The sequence below is a fragment of the Diuraphis noxia genome, unplaced genomic scaffold (genome assembly GCF_037042655.1).
Source record: "Diuraphis noxia isolate RWA-SAM2 unplaced genomic scaffold, SU_Dnox_SAM2 contig0001, whole genome shotgun sequence".
NCBI lineage: Eukaryota > Metazoa > Arthropoda > Insecta > Hemiptera > Aphididae > Diuraphis > Diuraphis noxia.
The window spans coordinates 59,758,965-59,776,082 of NW_028301711.1; the positions used below are offsets into that span (position 1 = coordinate 59,758,965).

The 17,118-nt window shown below is 27.8% G+C and overlaps 1 protein-coding gene across 4 annotated transcripts in view; it reads right to left on the reverse strand.

The window, feature by feature from the left end:
- vari (MAGUK p55 subfamily member vari) overlaps positions 1–17,118 on the reverse strand; it is a 31,464-nt gene that overhangs the window by 2,454 nt on the left and 11,892 nt on the right. The window contains exons 1-11 of one of the 4 annotated variants that reach the window (XM_089216153.1): positions 7,078–7,651; positions 6,464–6,773; positions 3,399–3,548; positions 3,163–3,333; positions 1,971–2,204; positions 1,801–1,899; positions 1,482–1,640; positions 1,107–1,317; positions 786–988; positions 555–686; positions 343–417 (exon numbers count right to left, since the gene is read on the reverse strand). In XM_089216153.1, coding sequence (XP_089072279.1) covers positions 343–417; positions 555–686; positions 786–988; positions 1,107–1,317; positions 1,482–1,640; positions 1,801–1,899; positions 1,971–2,204; positions 3,163–3,219 — 1,170 coding nt within the window. In that variant the 5' untranslated portion in view covers positions 3,220–3,333; positions 3,399–3,548; positions 6,464–6,773; positions 7,078–7,651. Of the gene's footprint in view, positions 1–342; positions 418–554; positions 687–785; positions 989–1,106; positions 1,318–1,481; positions 1,641–1,800; positions 1,900–1,970; positions 2,205–3,162; positions 3,334–3,398; positions 3,549–6,459; positions 6,774–7,077; positions 7,652–17,118 lie in introns of those variants that run through there. The other 3 variants (XM_089216152.1, XM_089216151.1, XM_015514650.2) reach the window with 3 other exon arrangements.

Genomic DNA, 17,118 nt, shown 5'->3' on the forward strand with positions numbered 1-17,118 from the left:
CAAAATATATTATACTCAAATGAATTTCAGAAAATATAAACAATAATAGGTACTACCACTATTATTACTATCTGTATTCAACTAATTGTATTATTATGATTTACAACCAATCATCTTTAATGGTTAATTTTAAATCACAAGGTAGTATACTAGTATTACACTAAATGTAATACGGTTAATTTAAAACTTAACCATGGAATAGTGTAGTAGATTAGTACAGCTACTAAAGGATAAAACATTAAATCAAGTTAATTAAAATAAGATCAGTCTAACTTGAAATAATAAAATTATTCTCGCAGTCTAGTTTAGTTCTAGTCATTTATTTATTTAAATAATAATTACCTCATAAATTGACGCAAGTGATTCTAATGTACGGGCTCTTCTAGAACTGTATCTAATGGAACTTTGGCGATCAAACTAAATCAATATAATAAAAATAATATATTGTACTATATTATTAATATAATCACATGAGTTAACACTACATCAAACTACAGCTAGATGTGAGAAAAGGTATATCACTTTTTAGATTTACTAACAAACTTTTTACTTACTGTTAATGTACGAGTAGAATAACCAAGGTTTCTGGAATAATCATATAGGCTTTTCATCACCTCAACACCAGGTGCTGCTATGAAAATTACATATGGCATGAATTCTGAAGAATTGTGAAGCATTTTTAAAGCCTAAAACATAGTTTCAATGACAATTAACATAAATATAACAATTGAATTTGATGAATTTTAATTAAAAACAAATAAACCAAGAACATATATTGTACATACCACTGGACTGCAGTCCAAGACACACATTTTTCCTTGATTAATAACGTCACGAATGGAATCCAAATTTGTGCCGTATAAATTGCCACCATTTTCACCGTATTCCAAAAACTTATGTTCTCGAATATCATGTTCCATTTGATCACGATCAATAAACCAATAATTTTGACCATTTTCTTCTAATTCTCTTTGTGGTCGTGTTGTGTCTAAAAATATAATTCAAAAAATTATATACAAATTGTATGAAATAATTTGAATAACTTCTAAACCTTAATGACGTCAAATTATAGTATAAAGATTAATCTATTTTAAAACTGTATTTACATGGTATAACTCCTGCAAATCTTTGAGGATCGCTGTTTATCAGACGACCTTTGAGTGTACGTCTTCCCACACCGGTTGTACCGATTATTGCAAGTGTACGTCTCTTAAAAGGAGGCATTTTTGTAACTTCTTCGTACAGTAATAATTCTGCTTTATCAAATTCACCATTCCATTTTGATTGATACATTTTTTTACACTTTTTTTTAGAAATCTAAAGTAAATTTTTCAATATTATTTTAAGAATAAACATTTAAATATAACTTATGATATAAAATAACAACTTTATAAGATCATTTATAGTTATGGTCTATAATTTATACTTTATCCATAACATTAAAATTCAAATATAAAAAATAATTATATTTAATAGATTACCCTAGTTCCACAAATACTAGTTTTATGAACATAGTCTGCTTCTGGTGCTACAAAAGCTTTTCTTCTTTCCTCCAATTCTTGAGATGGTATTAACCCGGGAAGTTCATTATCACCCACTTTCTTTGCTTGCCACCAGTTGGGATCTTTTTGATCCAAAACCTATATTTACGCATAAAAATATACCATATTAACCATTTAGTTCCCTAACAATAACTAGTACATATTTATGATTTTGTTATATAATATCATAATATAATTAATACTATTTTATTACAATAAAAATAAACAGATTTTATAAACACACTATACATAAACTAACCTGAAGAATGTCTCCATGTTTAAATGTTAGACCAATTTCTTTGCAAGGAATTAAATTGTCTTCCAATGGGTTATAATCAAATAATGCTCGCATATAACACTACAATTAAATAAAAACAAAATTAAAATTAGTAGTTAATATGAACAAATGTTAATTGTTTTTAAGCATACTTGTTGGGTTTGAATTGTATTCTTTTGGGAAAATCCAGGAGCAATTCGAAACTGCAACGTATCTTTGCTACGACTAACTTCGTTCAATAAATCTTCAGGACTTTCAACTCTTTCGCCATTTACTTCTAGTATGACATCTCCTTTTTTCAATAACCCTTGTTTATCAATGGTTCCTCCAGCTAATATTCTTGCCACTATAAGGTTTCCATTTTCGTCTTGTTCAACAGTTAAGCCCTGTATAAAAGATATTTGCATTTTATATATATTTTTATTTAACCTATGCAAATACTGTATAAAATATAAACACTGTTTTTATTTGTATTTATAATTTTATAACTAAGAAGTAATGAGACACTAATTTTAATTTTGTTCAGTCATAATTACATAAAATTGAATGCGTCATATAAAATCAAAATTGTGGGCTTGTGAATTACGTAAGTATTAGACCTTATCAATCTATTATTTAGTTTAAATGTAGCTAAAATATGCAATATTTTCATTTAAATGTGGTATATAACAAAGAGAATAGATTGAATTTCTTATTCTAAAAACCTTCTTATTTATAAAATTTGTCATGAAGTGAACAAGTATAAATAATATATTTTAAGCCATTAATAAATAAATATCAAAAAATTATATCTTTAAATTTGAGATCAAGTGAATAAAATTAAATTTTTGGCTCTATGAATACTGAATTCAGGCATGTAGCTAGGATAGCACAATTAAGGCCTAGTGATTATTACCAACATTATTTACTTCCCACAAACTATAAATAATAACTTGAATACCTACTAATATTACACTATACACAAATTACGATTTTTGACTAAGTCAAAAGTCCATAGATTTTAATTGGGGTGGGATAGCCTTATAGACAAAGAAAAATATAACACAGAAACAGACACAATATTGTCACTTTAAATATTACAAGTTAATGGAAAATGCTGAATTGCTAATATAGGAATACGAATTCATACGAATACAATAACTGATTTAGATATATTGTGCCCTACGTTAACACAGCAAATATTACAGGCATATAGGCATTTTCCCCCTAGCTTTTCGGAAAAGTGTTTAGGCCGGGCCACCTTAAGCAATCCTTTAGCTATGTGCCTGGCTGAATTTGTTAACGTAACTAAACCTAACTTGGTAAAAGAATTACGAATAGGTGACATAACACTCAGGCACTCACCAATGGTTCATCTGGTTTTTTTCGCAATCCAATTACTTTGTACGTTTGTGTAGACATTTTGGTTCCGTTCTGTTGTTGTGGTGGTGAGGGGGGAGTTGGAGGTAAATCAGAGGTATCTAATGCTTTCTTCAGTCTCTTTAACGCTATTTTATCATGTACTTCTAAAAGGGTCTAAACATAACATTTGAGATTAAAAAAGATCAATATTATAAATTTTTTTGATAGTTAAAACTGACCTTAAAATGTAATTTGGTAATTATTGAGAGTAAATCTTTGGCCACTGGATGTTGTGACGACGTACAGTGATGACACAAATCAATTAAGGTTTGCTTAGAGTTATTGGCTTCTGGTGCACACGTTTCGTACTCCTCCAAAGAGTTTTGAACCTGCACAACAAAACGACTAATGAAATTAATTTTCCACATAGTTTTAAAGTGTAAGTAATAATAATAATTATGTTTTATAAATTATATTTTAATAATGATGAAATAATATGAAGAGAGAATATAGATAAGTAATATTTTTAATAGTTGTATGTACAACTATATAGACTTCTGTAGTAGTAGTTATACATTGTCCTTAAAGAAAATTATCAATTATACAATGGCTTTAGTTTCCATGGTGATATCGTGGTATACGTCCACAAAACATATGAAAGAAATTTTCGACGGTAAATTTTGTATTATATCAACGAAGGTATTTCAATTAAATTAAATAGCACAACAGCTCAAAAATTGTAAGTAAACTATATGCGTTATGCGTATATAATGCTATACAAGCATACCGTGCATAGTCAGTATTGCACGCATGAGTGCATGACTATATATTCATACTATACCTACATGAGACGTAACTCATAGTCATAAGTCATAACATATTGGGATAATAACCATAGGCAAGTAGAACTACCAAGTATAATGTATAGCTAAAAACGACATTTATCGTATGAAATCGTTTTCAAACAATTATCTAACTGACTAACTATACCTATTACTATTATTATTTATCGATATTAATCGAGATATTAATTGAAAAACAAGATGCCAAAGTATATGCTATCAATACGTCAAAGTTTTTCTGTAGTAATTAACTAACCTAACTAATAGTTCAAAACTAGATTTTTTTTTATAATGTTTCAATATTTATTACACTAGTAAGGATGATTGAAAATAAAAAATAACTAATTAGAAATACTCATTGATAAATGAATAAAATTAATTACTATAGAATACTTTTAATTCTTACTACCTATTTTGTAAATAATAATATAATTGCAAACACTATTATTACAATTATTTTTTAGAAATAAGTTGAATTTTGTCCGTGGCTTTTTTTCCTAGATTCAAATTTCTATATCTATTAAGCAGTATAATTATTTGTATTGGTTAAATTGGCCTTCAGTTTCATATTATTTGTCCAGACTAGAATATTATATAATTTATCTTTAGAATATTAGCAATGAATCTGATAAAAGACATTGTAAGCGTTGTATAGCACTAATGGCTAATGATACGAGTGGGTGCTAACGAGCAAGTCAGCAAGTAAAATTAATTTATATTATTGTTATGTGCATATTGTAAGTCATAACGTTGGACGATCTCTACATTAATATATTATTAAATAAACGACACACCCATAAGGAACAAAACAATACGGTTTCCGATGAGTTAATTTCGGTCCGAAAAACAAGTGGGGAGAAAAATAAAATGCAAGTTCGTGACAATTTTGCGGATATTTGTAAAACATTGTGATAAAAGAAAAATTCTAACTGTGGCTACAATATACACGTCATAATAATAAATATATCAATCGCTTCACTATATTTTAAACCACATTGATACGATTGAATGCAGATTGCAGAATGAGACGTCTGTATTTAAATTAATATGAAAAACAGAATTAATTCGTGAAAAAAAAAAAACAAGGACAATTATTGAGGACACGACGACGATACTCGCAACACTATGTAATAATATAGAGTGACCTGTTAACAATACGACATTGATAAAATAATAACCATTAATTAATAACTCTATTAAATATGCACAGCCTTTAAAATTGTTGATACGGGGCAGTTGAATATAAACATAATGATGGTCGACTCTTCACATAATATAGAAAACATTGGATAATAGAAACGTTTAAAACATCTAAAATTTACTATTCGTCTATAAATTATAAAAATTGGCCCTTGAATGTTCATTGTAACTTTTAAGTTGTCAATCTCGCCGAATATTATTATACAACAATTTTAGTTTAATATAAGTACTATACTTAAATACTTAATACGTAATCTATCTTTATGATGTTTATAATAATTATTATTACCAAAATACAAAACAAATTTGTATTATTTTTCATATTGGTGGTTAAAAAATAAAATACCATTACAATCAATAATATATAAATTATAGGAATCTATTTTTCACGCATAGCAGTGATTTTTGATTTGTTACAAGCACTTATGCGTTAGTTAGACGTAGTTGACACATGTGGATACGAGGTCTTCTTAAGGCTGTAACAACAACGATAATACGAGATGCAGATGGACGATACGTTGTTTTTTTAGGTTTCCCGTAAAAAAAACCACTGGAAAACGGACATGGTGATGTCTTGCCCTACCGCACCTAGTCAAAGAGTAAGCAAGCACTAGCTCTGAAAGAGACTAGAGAGGCACACTTCACACATTGTAACGACGATGATTCTCGACGTAAACAAAACCAGAAATCGTCTACAAGTTTACAACATAAATAATAGTAGGTATAGTAACGAAGGAGGAGCTGATGACGAACAGGTGTGCACCAAACACTGCAATCTACAGAAATAATATAATCACTTGTTATGTAGGTATAGTATATTAAGCTGCGTACGAAACATTTTGCGGTATTAATGCCATATTTTTTTTAACTTACAAGTTAATCACACTAACTTAGTTTAAATACGCGGTTAAAAGTTAAGAATGTTTAATTAAAAAATTATAAAAGTGTATCCCTGACTATTCTCTGTGCTGTAGCGTGGCAGTTAAGCTCCTGTAAATCAAATCCTACATGATATTATCTTCGACTAAACTTGTCCCTATCATAACAATGTTTATATAATTATTCTGACAAAGCAATTAAATATCTATTGAATAATAATAAATTATAGAATGTATAATATACAATATATTATTATATATGCATATACCTATGCGATATACTGAAGTACCTATAGCAGCTTACAAATATCTATTTACTTTTAGATAGGGTAAAATTATTATTTATAACATTATATACGACTCATTTGCATAGTGCATACCTACTTTCGTTGTAGCCTTGTAGGCGTTAGCCAATAGGCTCTAGGTAGGTCGCGTACGTGGTTTTGTAGAGATTTTAACGTTGTTCGAAGCGATGTTATACAATTGATATAGCATCGATTGAATACAATATGCGTAAGTGTAACACCATGTCACCATTCAACTACTCAATAGAGTTTCACAGCAAAGGGAATTGCATAAATCTCAAACGGAAAGGCGATCTGTCGTGGATCGTACAGAGGCAAATACAATGGCAACAATGATATTATAATATTCGACTGAATCACTAATATTCTAGGCGCCACTGTTATTGTTTCTGCAACACAATATAATATTAACTAAACTGTATTTTATCGGTTGAAATAAATTTTTAAAAATCCTGTCAATATAGATATTAATTGTAAAGGGTAAATAACGCGAGCGTAGCAGGGTGGGGTCGTGTGGACGAGAGGGGAGAGGAATCTAAAAAATGAATACGCTCGCGGCTTGCTTTAGTTTATAAAAGTGTATAACAATAATATCGATATGAAAATCTACTCATCAGTAACAACAAAATAGTAAAATCAAACGTCAGGGATGAACGAATTTAATATAATAATATTATAATATACAAACATTACCCGTTAACGACTCTCTCCGAATTCCGTTAGCAGCGGACGACAGAATACTTGTCGAAGACGTGTCTCGCACCTATTACGTACACGTACGCGGCACACACTGCTCGAAAACAACGGACAACAGTTGCCGGCGACGACTCACAACACTGCGCGTTCCGTTGACGGGCGTGCACACTACGCGCGCACGCGCATTACGAACAACAACCGACAGTGTATAATATTATTATTAAACCTGATGCGTGTACCTCCTCGCCGATGACCAATGCCGATTTACGTGTGACAATATCGCAAATTTGATGATGTTCCTGGGTATAATATTATTATTACTATTGTTGTAACACCGTCCTCGGATCAAGAATGCGAAAGAATATAATGGATAATATTATGATGTACACGATTTATTAGTCAATCGATTCTTGGTTATTATAATTAAATAACCGGTATGAATTAATATTGTTTGAAAAATTTTAAAATACACAAAATATTGGTGAACTGTGATCAGATCTGTGAACAGACAATAATAGTCTGGTAAGAACGTGCTTACGGACGACGGTGCGTACCATTGATATACTGACTGTCGTTTGCAATTCAGAACACCGCATTAAGACAATAATTATTTACGACAGAGAAAATAATAAACAAAAACTATTGAGCGGAGAAAAGAGACGAGACACCGAGAGTAGTGGTAGACCATGGTGGGATAAATATTGTCGGCGGTGCGTACCTCCTACCTAGTTTTTTTTTATCTCCAACTCGACCTACACGTACAGCCGAAACGATCGCGCGCATACAGGTGGTTTTCGTTTCTTAACGGATTCCAGTTAAAACACGAATATTATTATTCTCAACCTCGGGTTCGCCGCCCGCCCATGTCCACACTCCTCGCCTGTTGTATGTTATCGTGTACAATAATAATATTAGGTATGTGTACAGGTAGTTATTATTGTAATAATAAAAATATTATCCAGGGCCACCAAACAGAGATTCTTGTTACTCCGATCGTCCACGTTTTGAACCTAATAGGCAACAGCACAGAACTGTACTCGACTGTAGCCTGCAGGTATGCGTCGTCAGATTTTCCTTTTTGTCTTTTCATCCTTATTATGATTATCTTTTTTTTACGCATTGTATGAGTACTCGCTCACTGCTCGACAACAAAAGGTATACCGTACGATTACAATAATACCATATCGACGAACGACAATCATGACGTACCTCTACCGCTAGTATATATATACTATATAGTATGTGTGTGAAACATATATATATCATAATATAAGCTGGAATACCTTCACAGTAGGTTATTGTCCATACTCATTTGCTCGTCGACTGAGGGTGATAGAGAATATAAAATGTTCTGTCTAACTCCTCAATTCTTGAGTTAAACTTTTAGATTATAATAATGTACGTACACCGTATAGTACGACTTCTAAAACCTTTTTAAATAACGTTCAAACTTTAAATCATGTCTAAAAGGAACTAATTACTAGTGAACACTGAACTTAAACGTTCAACTCTCACAACATTAGTAGCCCAGTTTAGCAGCATAAACACTAGGCAATTATACGTCTAATAAATGTTTATTATACCTACCTAAACAAATATACGAATAAACGTTTAATATTCTTACGTTTATAGTTAAAATATATTTTAGTCAAAAGGTGCTAAATCACGACTATTATTCTCGATGAATTACATATTTTACTCTGCTTATATAAAATACGTTAAATTAAATATTCAACTAAGTTTGTTTTGATTCCAGTGATTTTGTATATAATATTATGATAACCGAATATTATTAAATGTACGAATTATTTATCCTATAAATTTACATTATGTACCTGCTATTATATGATCGATGTTAATAAACATGATTTTAACATGCCAAATATATATATATTATATATATTATATATATTATATATACATAATATATATACCTCCATAAATATATATGTACCGCAATCGTGTAAATCCTATAGGCTATAACATCGACGTAAAAATAACCAATAAAAAATCAATGTTCAATTATTTATATAGCAAAAAATATACGAATATTTATAAGTAGATATAATTTATAAGTATCGTAAACGTAAACGTAAAATAAAAACTTACTAAAGAAGTTAGTGAGCTTGTTAAAAAAAATAGAACACTAGAATTTTAAATTACTTAAAGTAATATTAATATTATATTAAGAGGATGTCGCACCCACATATTATGTGTTGTATACGCCTTCCTTATACACGTACTACATGGCAAATTTTCGTTCGCTAGTTTCAATAGCGTGCAGTTAGTTTTGGTATTAGAATGAATTGGCCAACTGTCAAACTTTTAGGTTATCTGTATTCTCTCGTTAGTTTTTTAATATGTTTTAATTTTTAAATGAGTTATCAGTATATAAAGTAAAAATATTTGAAAATGCAAAATATCGTAAAAAACCAACGAGAGTAGTGAGTAGTGAGTAGTGAGTACTAAGATAATGTTCTTACCTAAGCATCTGATAACGGGTCAATTCACTCTAAACTCTAACCTAATTACAAAAACTAACAGCACACTATTAAAACTAGTGAACGAAAATTATCTATGTTATGCTTATTTCTTTTGTCAATTAAAGAGCTTATGTCGGGGCTATTAGATATATACAAGGCGTATTCGTCGTGTTTTCCGCCAAAACACAAACCGGTCAGTGTTTTCCACCACGGATTGAAACACGGCGTATTACATCTGTCGTGTATAGCTATTTCAATATAAAACAATGAGTTTTGACTTCAACGGAAAACGCTGCGGAATACGCGTGTATAGCCCCGGCCTATGAACCAAAATGTTAATTGTTTTTTTAATGACATATTTTTTTTTTTTAATTGTATGCACGTTAAAAAATTGGATCCCCTTATTTGGAAAATTCCTGGGTATGTAAGATAATAATGTGCTAACGTACTATTGTCTATTTTTTATATTGGTCAATACTATAGGATATTGTTCAATAAACGACGCATCACGTTGTCTGAATTTTTATTCTATTATAGGGTAATTACTAATTGTATATTTTTTTTATCGATATTGAAGGGAAATTACCGAAAATATTAAATATAAATATAAAATAACGAGATATTGTTATATAAAAATACTTTATTAGATGGCAGTTACCTACTTAAAAATAAATGTGATCTACTAAATACCTATTAATTAATGGCAATTGATTGTCAATAAGCACTAAGCAGAAGCGATCAACACAATTTTAAAAATTATATCATAACTTAGTAGCTATTGTTTCGCGCGCCATATCAGTGTACATAATATACGCTTCGTGGTCGGAGATTCACGTTACAATAATAATAATAATAATAATAGAGCCTCCAATTGTAAATCATTTTTATAGAAATACTCAAATACTCATACTTTTAAAATTATTAATTTTAATGATTGCAATACACTAATGTTACGAAAAGAAGTATATGATAAAATCGAGGTTGAATAAAGAAAATATGAATTGATAACTAATCAAAATTTCATTAAAAAGATATTAAAATCTTGTTAATACTAAATAGGTAACTTAACTATTTATTTTCATCCATAATTATTAATTTCTTAGTCATTTAAATAATTATTGGTTAACAAGTAACAACATTTGTGTGTGTGTGTAATATTTCATGTCTATTATATATCAGTATCGATATCATTGTCGAATAACAATATAAGAATATAACGATATTGTGATATATTATTACATTATCAGGAAAGAAATATAAAAAAAGCGGGTAAGTCGTGTATGTCGCTCTGCTGTACAGTAGGTTACAAGTGGGTTACTGTAATGGATGGAATTAAATTTGAATCCAATGATATTATATCATTGTATACAAAAAACGATTCTGAGCGAAGACGGTTTATCTGTCTAGGATATATTATAGATTATTAAAAATTTTCAAATCTTAGATTTAAAAAAAAAATTTTTATGAATTTCTAGTTTGAAATAATTTGCGAATTTTCGTGATTTTTACATATGTTGTGAAAATTTGAACTTTAAATGCTTATAAAAAAAAATTGTGACTATATATTTCTTTTATTTTTCAATTGCTATTGTAAAAATATATAATGAGCCTTGTATAAAATTTTAAAATCTTAGATATAAAAGGAACATTTTTTATGAATTTCTAGCATAAAATAATTTACGAATTTTCGTGATTTTTACATAATATGTTGTAAAAATTCAAACTTTGAATGCTTATAAAAAAAAATTGTGACTATGTATTTCTTTTATTTTTCAACTTATATTGTAAAAATATGTTAGGAGCCTTGTATTAAAGTTTCAAATCTTAGAATTAAAAAGAAAAACATTTATGAATTTCTGTCTAAGATAATTTGAACATTGCCGTAATTTTTACGTATTTAGTCAAAATTTGAACTTTAAATGCTTATAAAAAAAAATCGTGCCTACGAATTTTTAATATTTTTTAACTTCTATTGTTACAATGTGTTAGAAGCCTTGTATTAAATTTTCAAGCTTTTCTACCGAACAAATACATTTTTATCGATATTTATAGAAAAAAAAACTAAATAAGTTGAAAAATTAAAATGTCAGTAAACAGCTCAAAACAAATCTAAATATTTTGAAAATTTTATCAAATATATAAAACGCCTATATAAACATTCAGTAAAAATTTCAAGTATCTGCGGTAATTTGTTTTAGAGTTACACCAAAATAAAGAAATCGCTAAAAGTGAAAATCCAATGTTGTAAAAATTTTAATTTCAAATGCTCATAAAAATTTAATTTGAATTTCCGGTGGAATTTTTATTTGTGATAAAGATTAAAAAACTTGTAAAGAATCTTGTATTAAATTTTTAAATCTTAGATTTAAAAAGAAAATTTTTTATGAATTTCTAGCTTAAAATAATTTGTGAATTTTCGTGATTTTTACGTATTTTGTCAAAATTCAAACTTTGAATGCTTATAAAAAAAAATTGTGACTATGAATTTCTTTTATTTTTCAACTGCTATTGTAACAATATGTTAAGAGCCTTGTATTAAATTTTCAAGCTTTTCTGCCTAACAAATAAATTTTTATCGATATTAATTTTAAAAAAACTAATAATGATCGAAAATTTGAAATGCCTATGAATAGTTCAACTTAAGTCGAAATTTTTTGAAATTTCATGGTGGATAGAATATATTTATATAAACATTAGGTGAAAATTTCATGTATCTATGGTCATTTGTTTTAAAGTTACATCAAAAACCAAAATCGATTTTGTCGAAAAATGAGTGTGCGTAAAATCTCGCGTTTTTCCCTTAATTTTTAGTTTGTTTTTCTCAATTATTTAGAAAAGTATTAAGAATTTTTTATTTTTGACCCCCCAAAGTACCAACTAGATTCACTTTCTGATTGAACGAGGTACTGAAGTCAAAAATCGAAGCATTTTTACTGCCCCAAAACGTGATGACAGACACAAAAAAAAAAAAAAAAAAAATCGCTCCGCTCAGAATCTAAAATTATATTGATAATTATAAATTTATAAATACATCGTCAATACTAATAATTGGGTAGACAACAGTAAAAAATCAGAAGTATAAACTATTGGCGATAGAAAGTGAAAAGCTGTAACGGGTCCGCTGTGTTATTTTCATAGACATATATAAACATTGTATATGTCTATGGTTATTTTTCCATAACCCCGTTACGCATCCATCCCCCGCCGTCCTAAAAATTGATAAGCTATCTATCGCCAATATACAAAGAGATATTGACGTTGATATGTTTTTCTACTACGGTTACCGGCTTACCGCTGACGTAATAATTCATAACTTCTACAAAATAAATTGTAAATAATATTTTTTAGTTAATCTTCGGCCTCAGGATACACAAAAATATAAAATGTAAATTTGTATTGGTACAGTAGAAAGCAAAATTCTAGAATTCTACCGCTGCGGGCGAGTACCTGCTATACCTACTTTACCTAGAGGCTAGAATAGAACTAGAATACAGCTATTTACGACGTGGAAAATTTAAAAATAAATACGTCCCTTACAGATCACAGTAGTATGCATTTTATAATTCACATGTATCAATATAAAAAAATAAGTGCTAGCACAATAATATCTAGTACCTAATACATTCGTGTGAAACTGTAGTCTTAAATAATAAATATATCATAATAGTTTCCAATCTTCGAGGTAATTATGAAGTTTGAAAAACCACTTTTCAGAACATTTTATATTCTTGAGAACTTGTAGCAGTTAGGTAGGTTGGTAGGTAGGTAAATTTCACTGCCTTAAGGCAAATTATAGTTTAACTAACTTAATAATAGCTGATCAAGTGTTCGATTTCTGATTAAACTAGTTAAATAGAAGAAATTAATGGGACAATAAACAAACAAAAAAAACTGTGTGTCGTTAAAGAATTCAATGGAATTTTGCATATCTCTAATATACTTTTTTGGTATTTTTTGCACAGTATAAAAATTGTCAAAATTTTGTCAAAAATTATGAAAATAAAAGTCATCATTGTACATAATATCCACGAATATATATAAATTTAAACAATAATTATACTAAATATTTATATTAGATTTTTGAAGTTCAAATACGAAAATTTGATAAATTATAAACAATTATAAGTATAAAGGTAACTTGACCAACTGACCTAAGAATTTACTTAGAATTTTCCTATTAGAAAATTAATTATGTTATAAGAAAATTCTGCGAATATCCAATAGAAATCTAGAATCTAAGATTTTCTTTTATCTGAGAATTGTCTTAGAAAAATTTTAGAAAAGATGTTTATGAATAGGAATTTGATTATATACCTATCTTAGATTTATCTAAGAATGTTCCAAGTGCCATCTATGAATCTGGCTAAATATCTCTGATAAGTATTGTAAGAAAATTAGTACCATGTGTTAAAGAGTTTTAAAATAAATTTAACATTTTAGACAATATATATACTAAATAGTTGTTAATTATTAATTATTACTAACATTATTTTTTCTTAATGCACAATATGCATTCATTGATTTATCATAAGTGAGGTGTTATCCAAGAAAACAAAAATAATTAAACAAAAAAACGTCTATTAGATTATTTCGAGTCTACGTATGCCCTACTAACATGTATTCAATGTTTTAAATACTTCTAATTATTAACAAGTATATATCTATGAATTTGAAATAATTGATTGATGTAATTTCAAATTTTATCAAATTCAATTTTCTCATGTTTATTTTAACTCAGATTTAAAATAAACATAATTGTTTATTAATATTATAATTCAGAAATATATTTATTATTTATTGCATAATTATTCTATGATTTCTTGTGAAAATATAATATACACTAACACATTTATAACTTCTATTAGGTGATACAAAATCTTCTGAATTAAAATATTGAACATTTTTATTTTTAAGTATGAGCCTACATTAAAGAGAAAACAAAAATTACGATTCATGATATTTGAATGTATATACTAGGCAAAGAAATAATTGTTTTGCTTTACTTATCTCGACTTATAATAGCGTATTTAATGGACTAATATACAATATTATATGCTTAATTAAGTAACTATATGACTACCGATCCATGAAACATTTTGATGTTTTTAAAGCATTTCATACTTTTTGAAAAAAAAAAAAAAAATAGGGCATTGTGGACCTAATGAGTATTGGCTCCGTTTAAAATCTAAAAAATGATGTCATACAACATAACCAGTTTTAAAGGGGTATTAAATAGGCAATTTCAACAATATTTACAAAAACATTTTAATATTATATAACTTTAATAGAGTTTTGCTATCAACCATCATTAATTTTCTATAATTATACATTTATTATTAAATTAATTTCTTTAAAAAAAATACCTAAATACTAATAATAAAAAAAAAATAAAAATTTGGGGAAGTCACTCTGCTGTCAGTTAAGTGTGCGTCTGATCATTGAGTTCACAGGCAGGTATACGTTTAAATATCCAATGTCACCAAAATTTACCACTTATTTAAAATGTATATGGCATTACCCTAAACTTTCTCTTTCAAATCCGTCAAGAAAAAAAATGGAGAGTTAGGTATTAAATTGTAAAATGTAAGGTTAAGGTGTTAAAATAAAAAAATTAATGGATTTTCAACTAGGTAGGTACAGAATAGATTACATATTTTCGTGATTTTGAGAAATTTCGTAACAATTATAAAAAAAAAGCGGGTAAGTCGTGGATGTCGCTCTGCTGTAATGGATGGGATTAAATTTGAATGCAATGATAGGTATCATTGTATACGAAAAACGATTCTGAACGGAGATGATTTATCAGTCTAGGATATATTATATTTTAATATTGTCATATATTCTATTTTGAAATAAATATTTTATTTTTCAATTAAGTCGCATTTTGCATAAGGCATAGTTAATCAATTAGTGTAGTTATAATGTAGTTATCATAATTCATAATACCTTATATTATCATATATATACATGTACCTGGTTTGAGGATAAATCGTTATCATTACGCGATTTCATAAAAATTTATAACTCAAACGCTCAAAATATTTTTCCTATAATGACGCTTCAAATTTTCTCTATAGCTATTTGAAGCGAAACTTATGGAAAACTTAGTGTTAAATTTTATAACCTAGGATATAAATACAAACAATATTATGAATTTTGAACTACAAAATAATTTGCAAATATTCATGGTTTTGACGAATTTTTGTCAATATTTGAAATTCAAATGCTAATAAAAATTTAATTTGAATTTCCGGTGGACATTTTTTTTGTGATAAAGATTGACAAATTTGTAAGGAATCTTGTATTAAATTTTCAAAGCTTAGATTTGAAAAGAAAATTTTTTATGAATTTCTAGCTTATAATAATTTACGAATTTTCGTGATTTTTACGTATGTTGTCAAAATTAAAATTTGAATGCATGTAAAAAAAAATGTGGCTTTATATTTCTTTTATTTTTCAACTGCTATTGTAAAAATATATTATGAGCCTTGTATTAAATTCTCAAATCTTAGAATTAAAAAGAAAAACTTTTATGAATTTCGATCTAAGATAATTTGAAAATTGCCGTAATTTTTACGTATTAAGTCAATATTTGAACTTCAAATGCTAATAAAAAAAAATCGTGCATTTGTATTTTTATTATTTTTTAATCACTATAAGAATAACTTATGAGGAACTTTGCATTAAATTTTCAAGTATTTTGATAGGGCCATAAAAATTTTATCGACACTTCAAAAAAAAATTTTCAGAAAAATTGAAAATTTCAGTTGTTTATAAATACCTCAAAAAAAGTCAAAATATTTTGAAAATAAAATCATGTAAAGAAAATGCCAATCCTAATAACTAGTAAAATTTTTCATGTATCTATACTTATACTTTTTGAATAATAACAAATGTTTAAAATCGTTTGAGGATAAATCGTTATCGTTACGCTATTTCGTAAAAATTTAAAATTCAAACGCACTTAAAATTTTTCCTATAATGATGCTTCGAGTGTTCTCTATAGCTACTTGAAGGAAAACTAATGGAAAACTTAGTTTTGTATTTTTTATCCTTAGTTATAAACGCAAAAAATTTTATGATTTTTCAACATAAAACTAATTTGCAAATATTCATGGTTTTGACGAATTTTTGCCAATATTTGAATTTCAAATACTAATAAAAAAAAATTGTGCCTATGTATTCTTATAATTTTTTAATCACTATAAGAATAACTTATGAGGAACTCTGTTTTAAATTTTCAAGTATTTTTATAGGGCCAAAAAAATTTTATCGACACTTCAAAAAAAAATTTTCAGACAAATTGAAAATTTCAGTCGTCTATAAATATCTCAAAAAAGTCAAAATATTTTGAAAATTAAATCATGTAAAGAAAATGCCAATCTAAATAACTGATACAATTTTCAAGTATCTACGACTTTGAGGCTAGCTACTTGAAGGAAAACTTATGGAAAACTTAGTTTTGTATTTTCAATCCTTAGTTCTAAACGAAAAAAAATTTACGATTTTTCAACTTCAAAATTACTTTCACATTTTCGCGTTTTCGACAGATTTC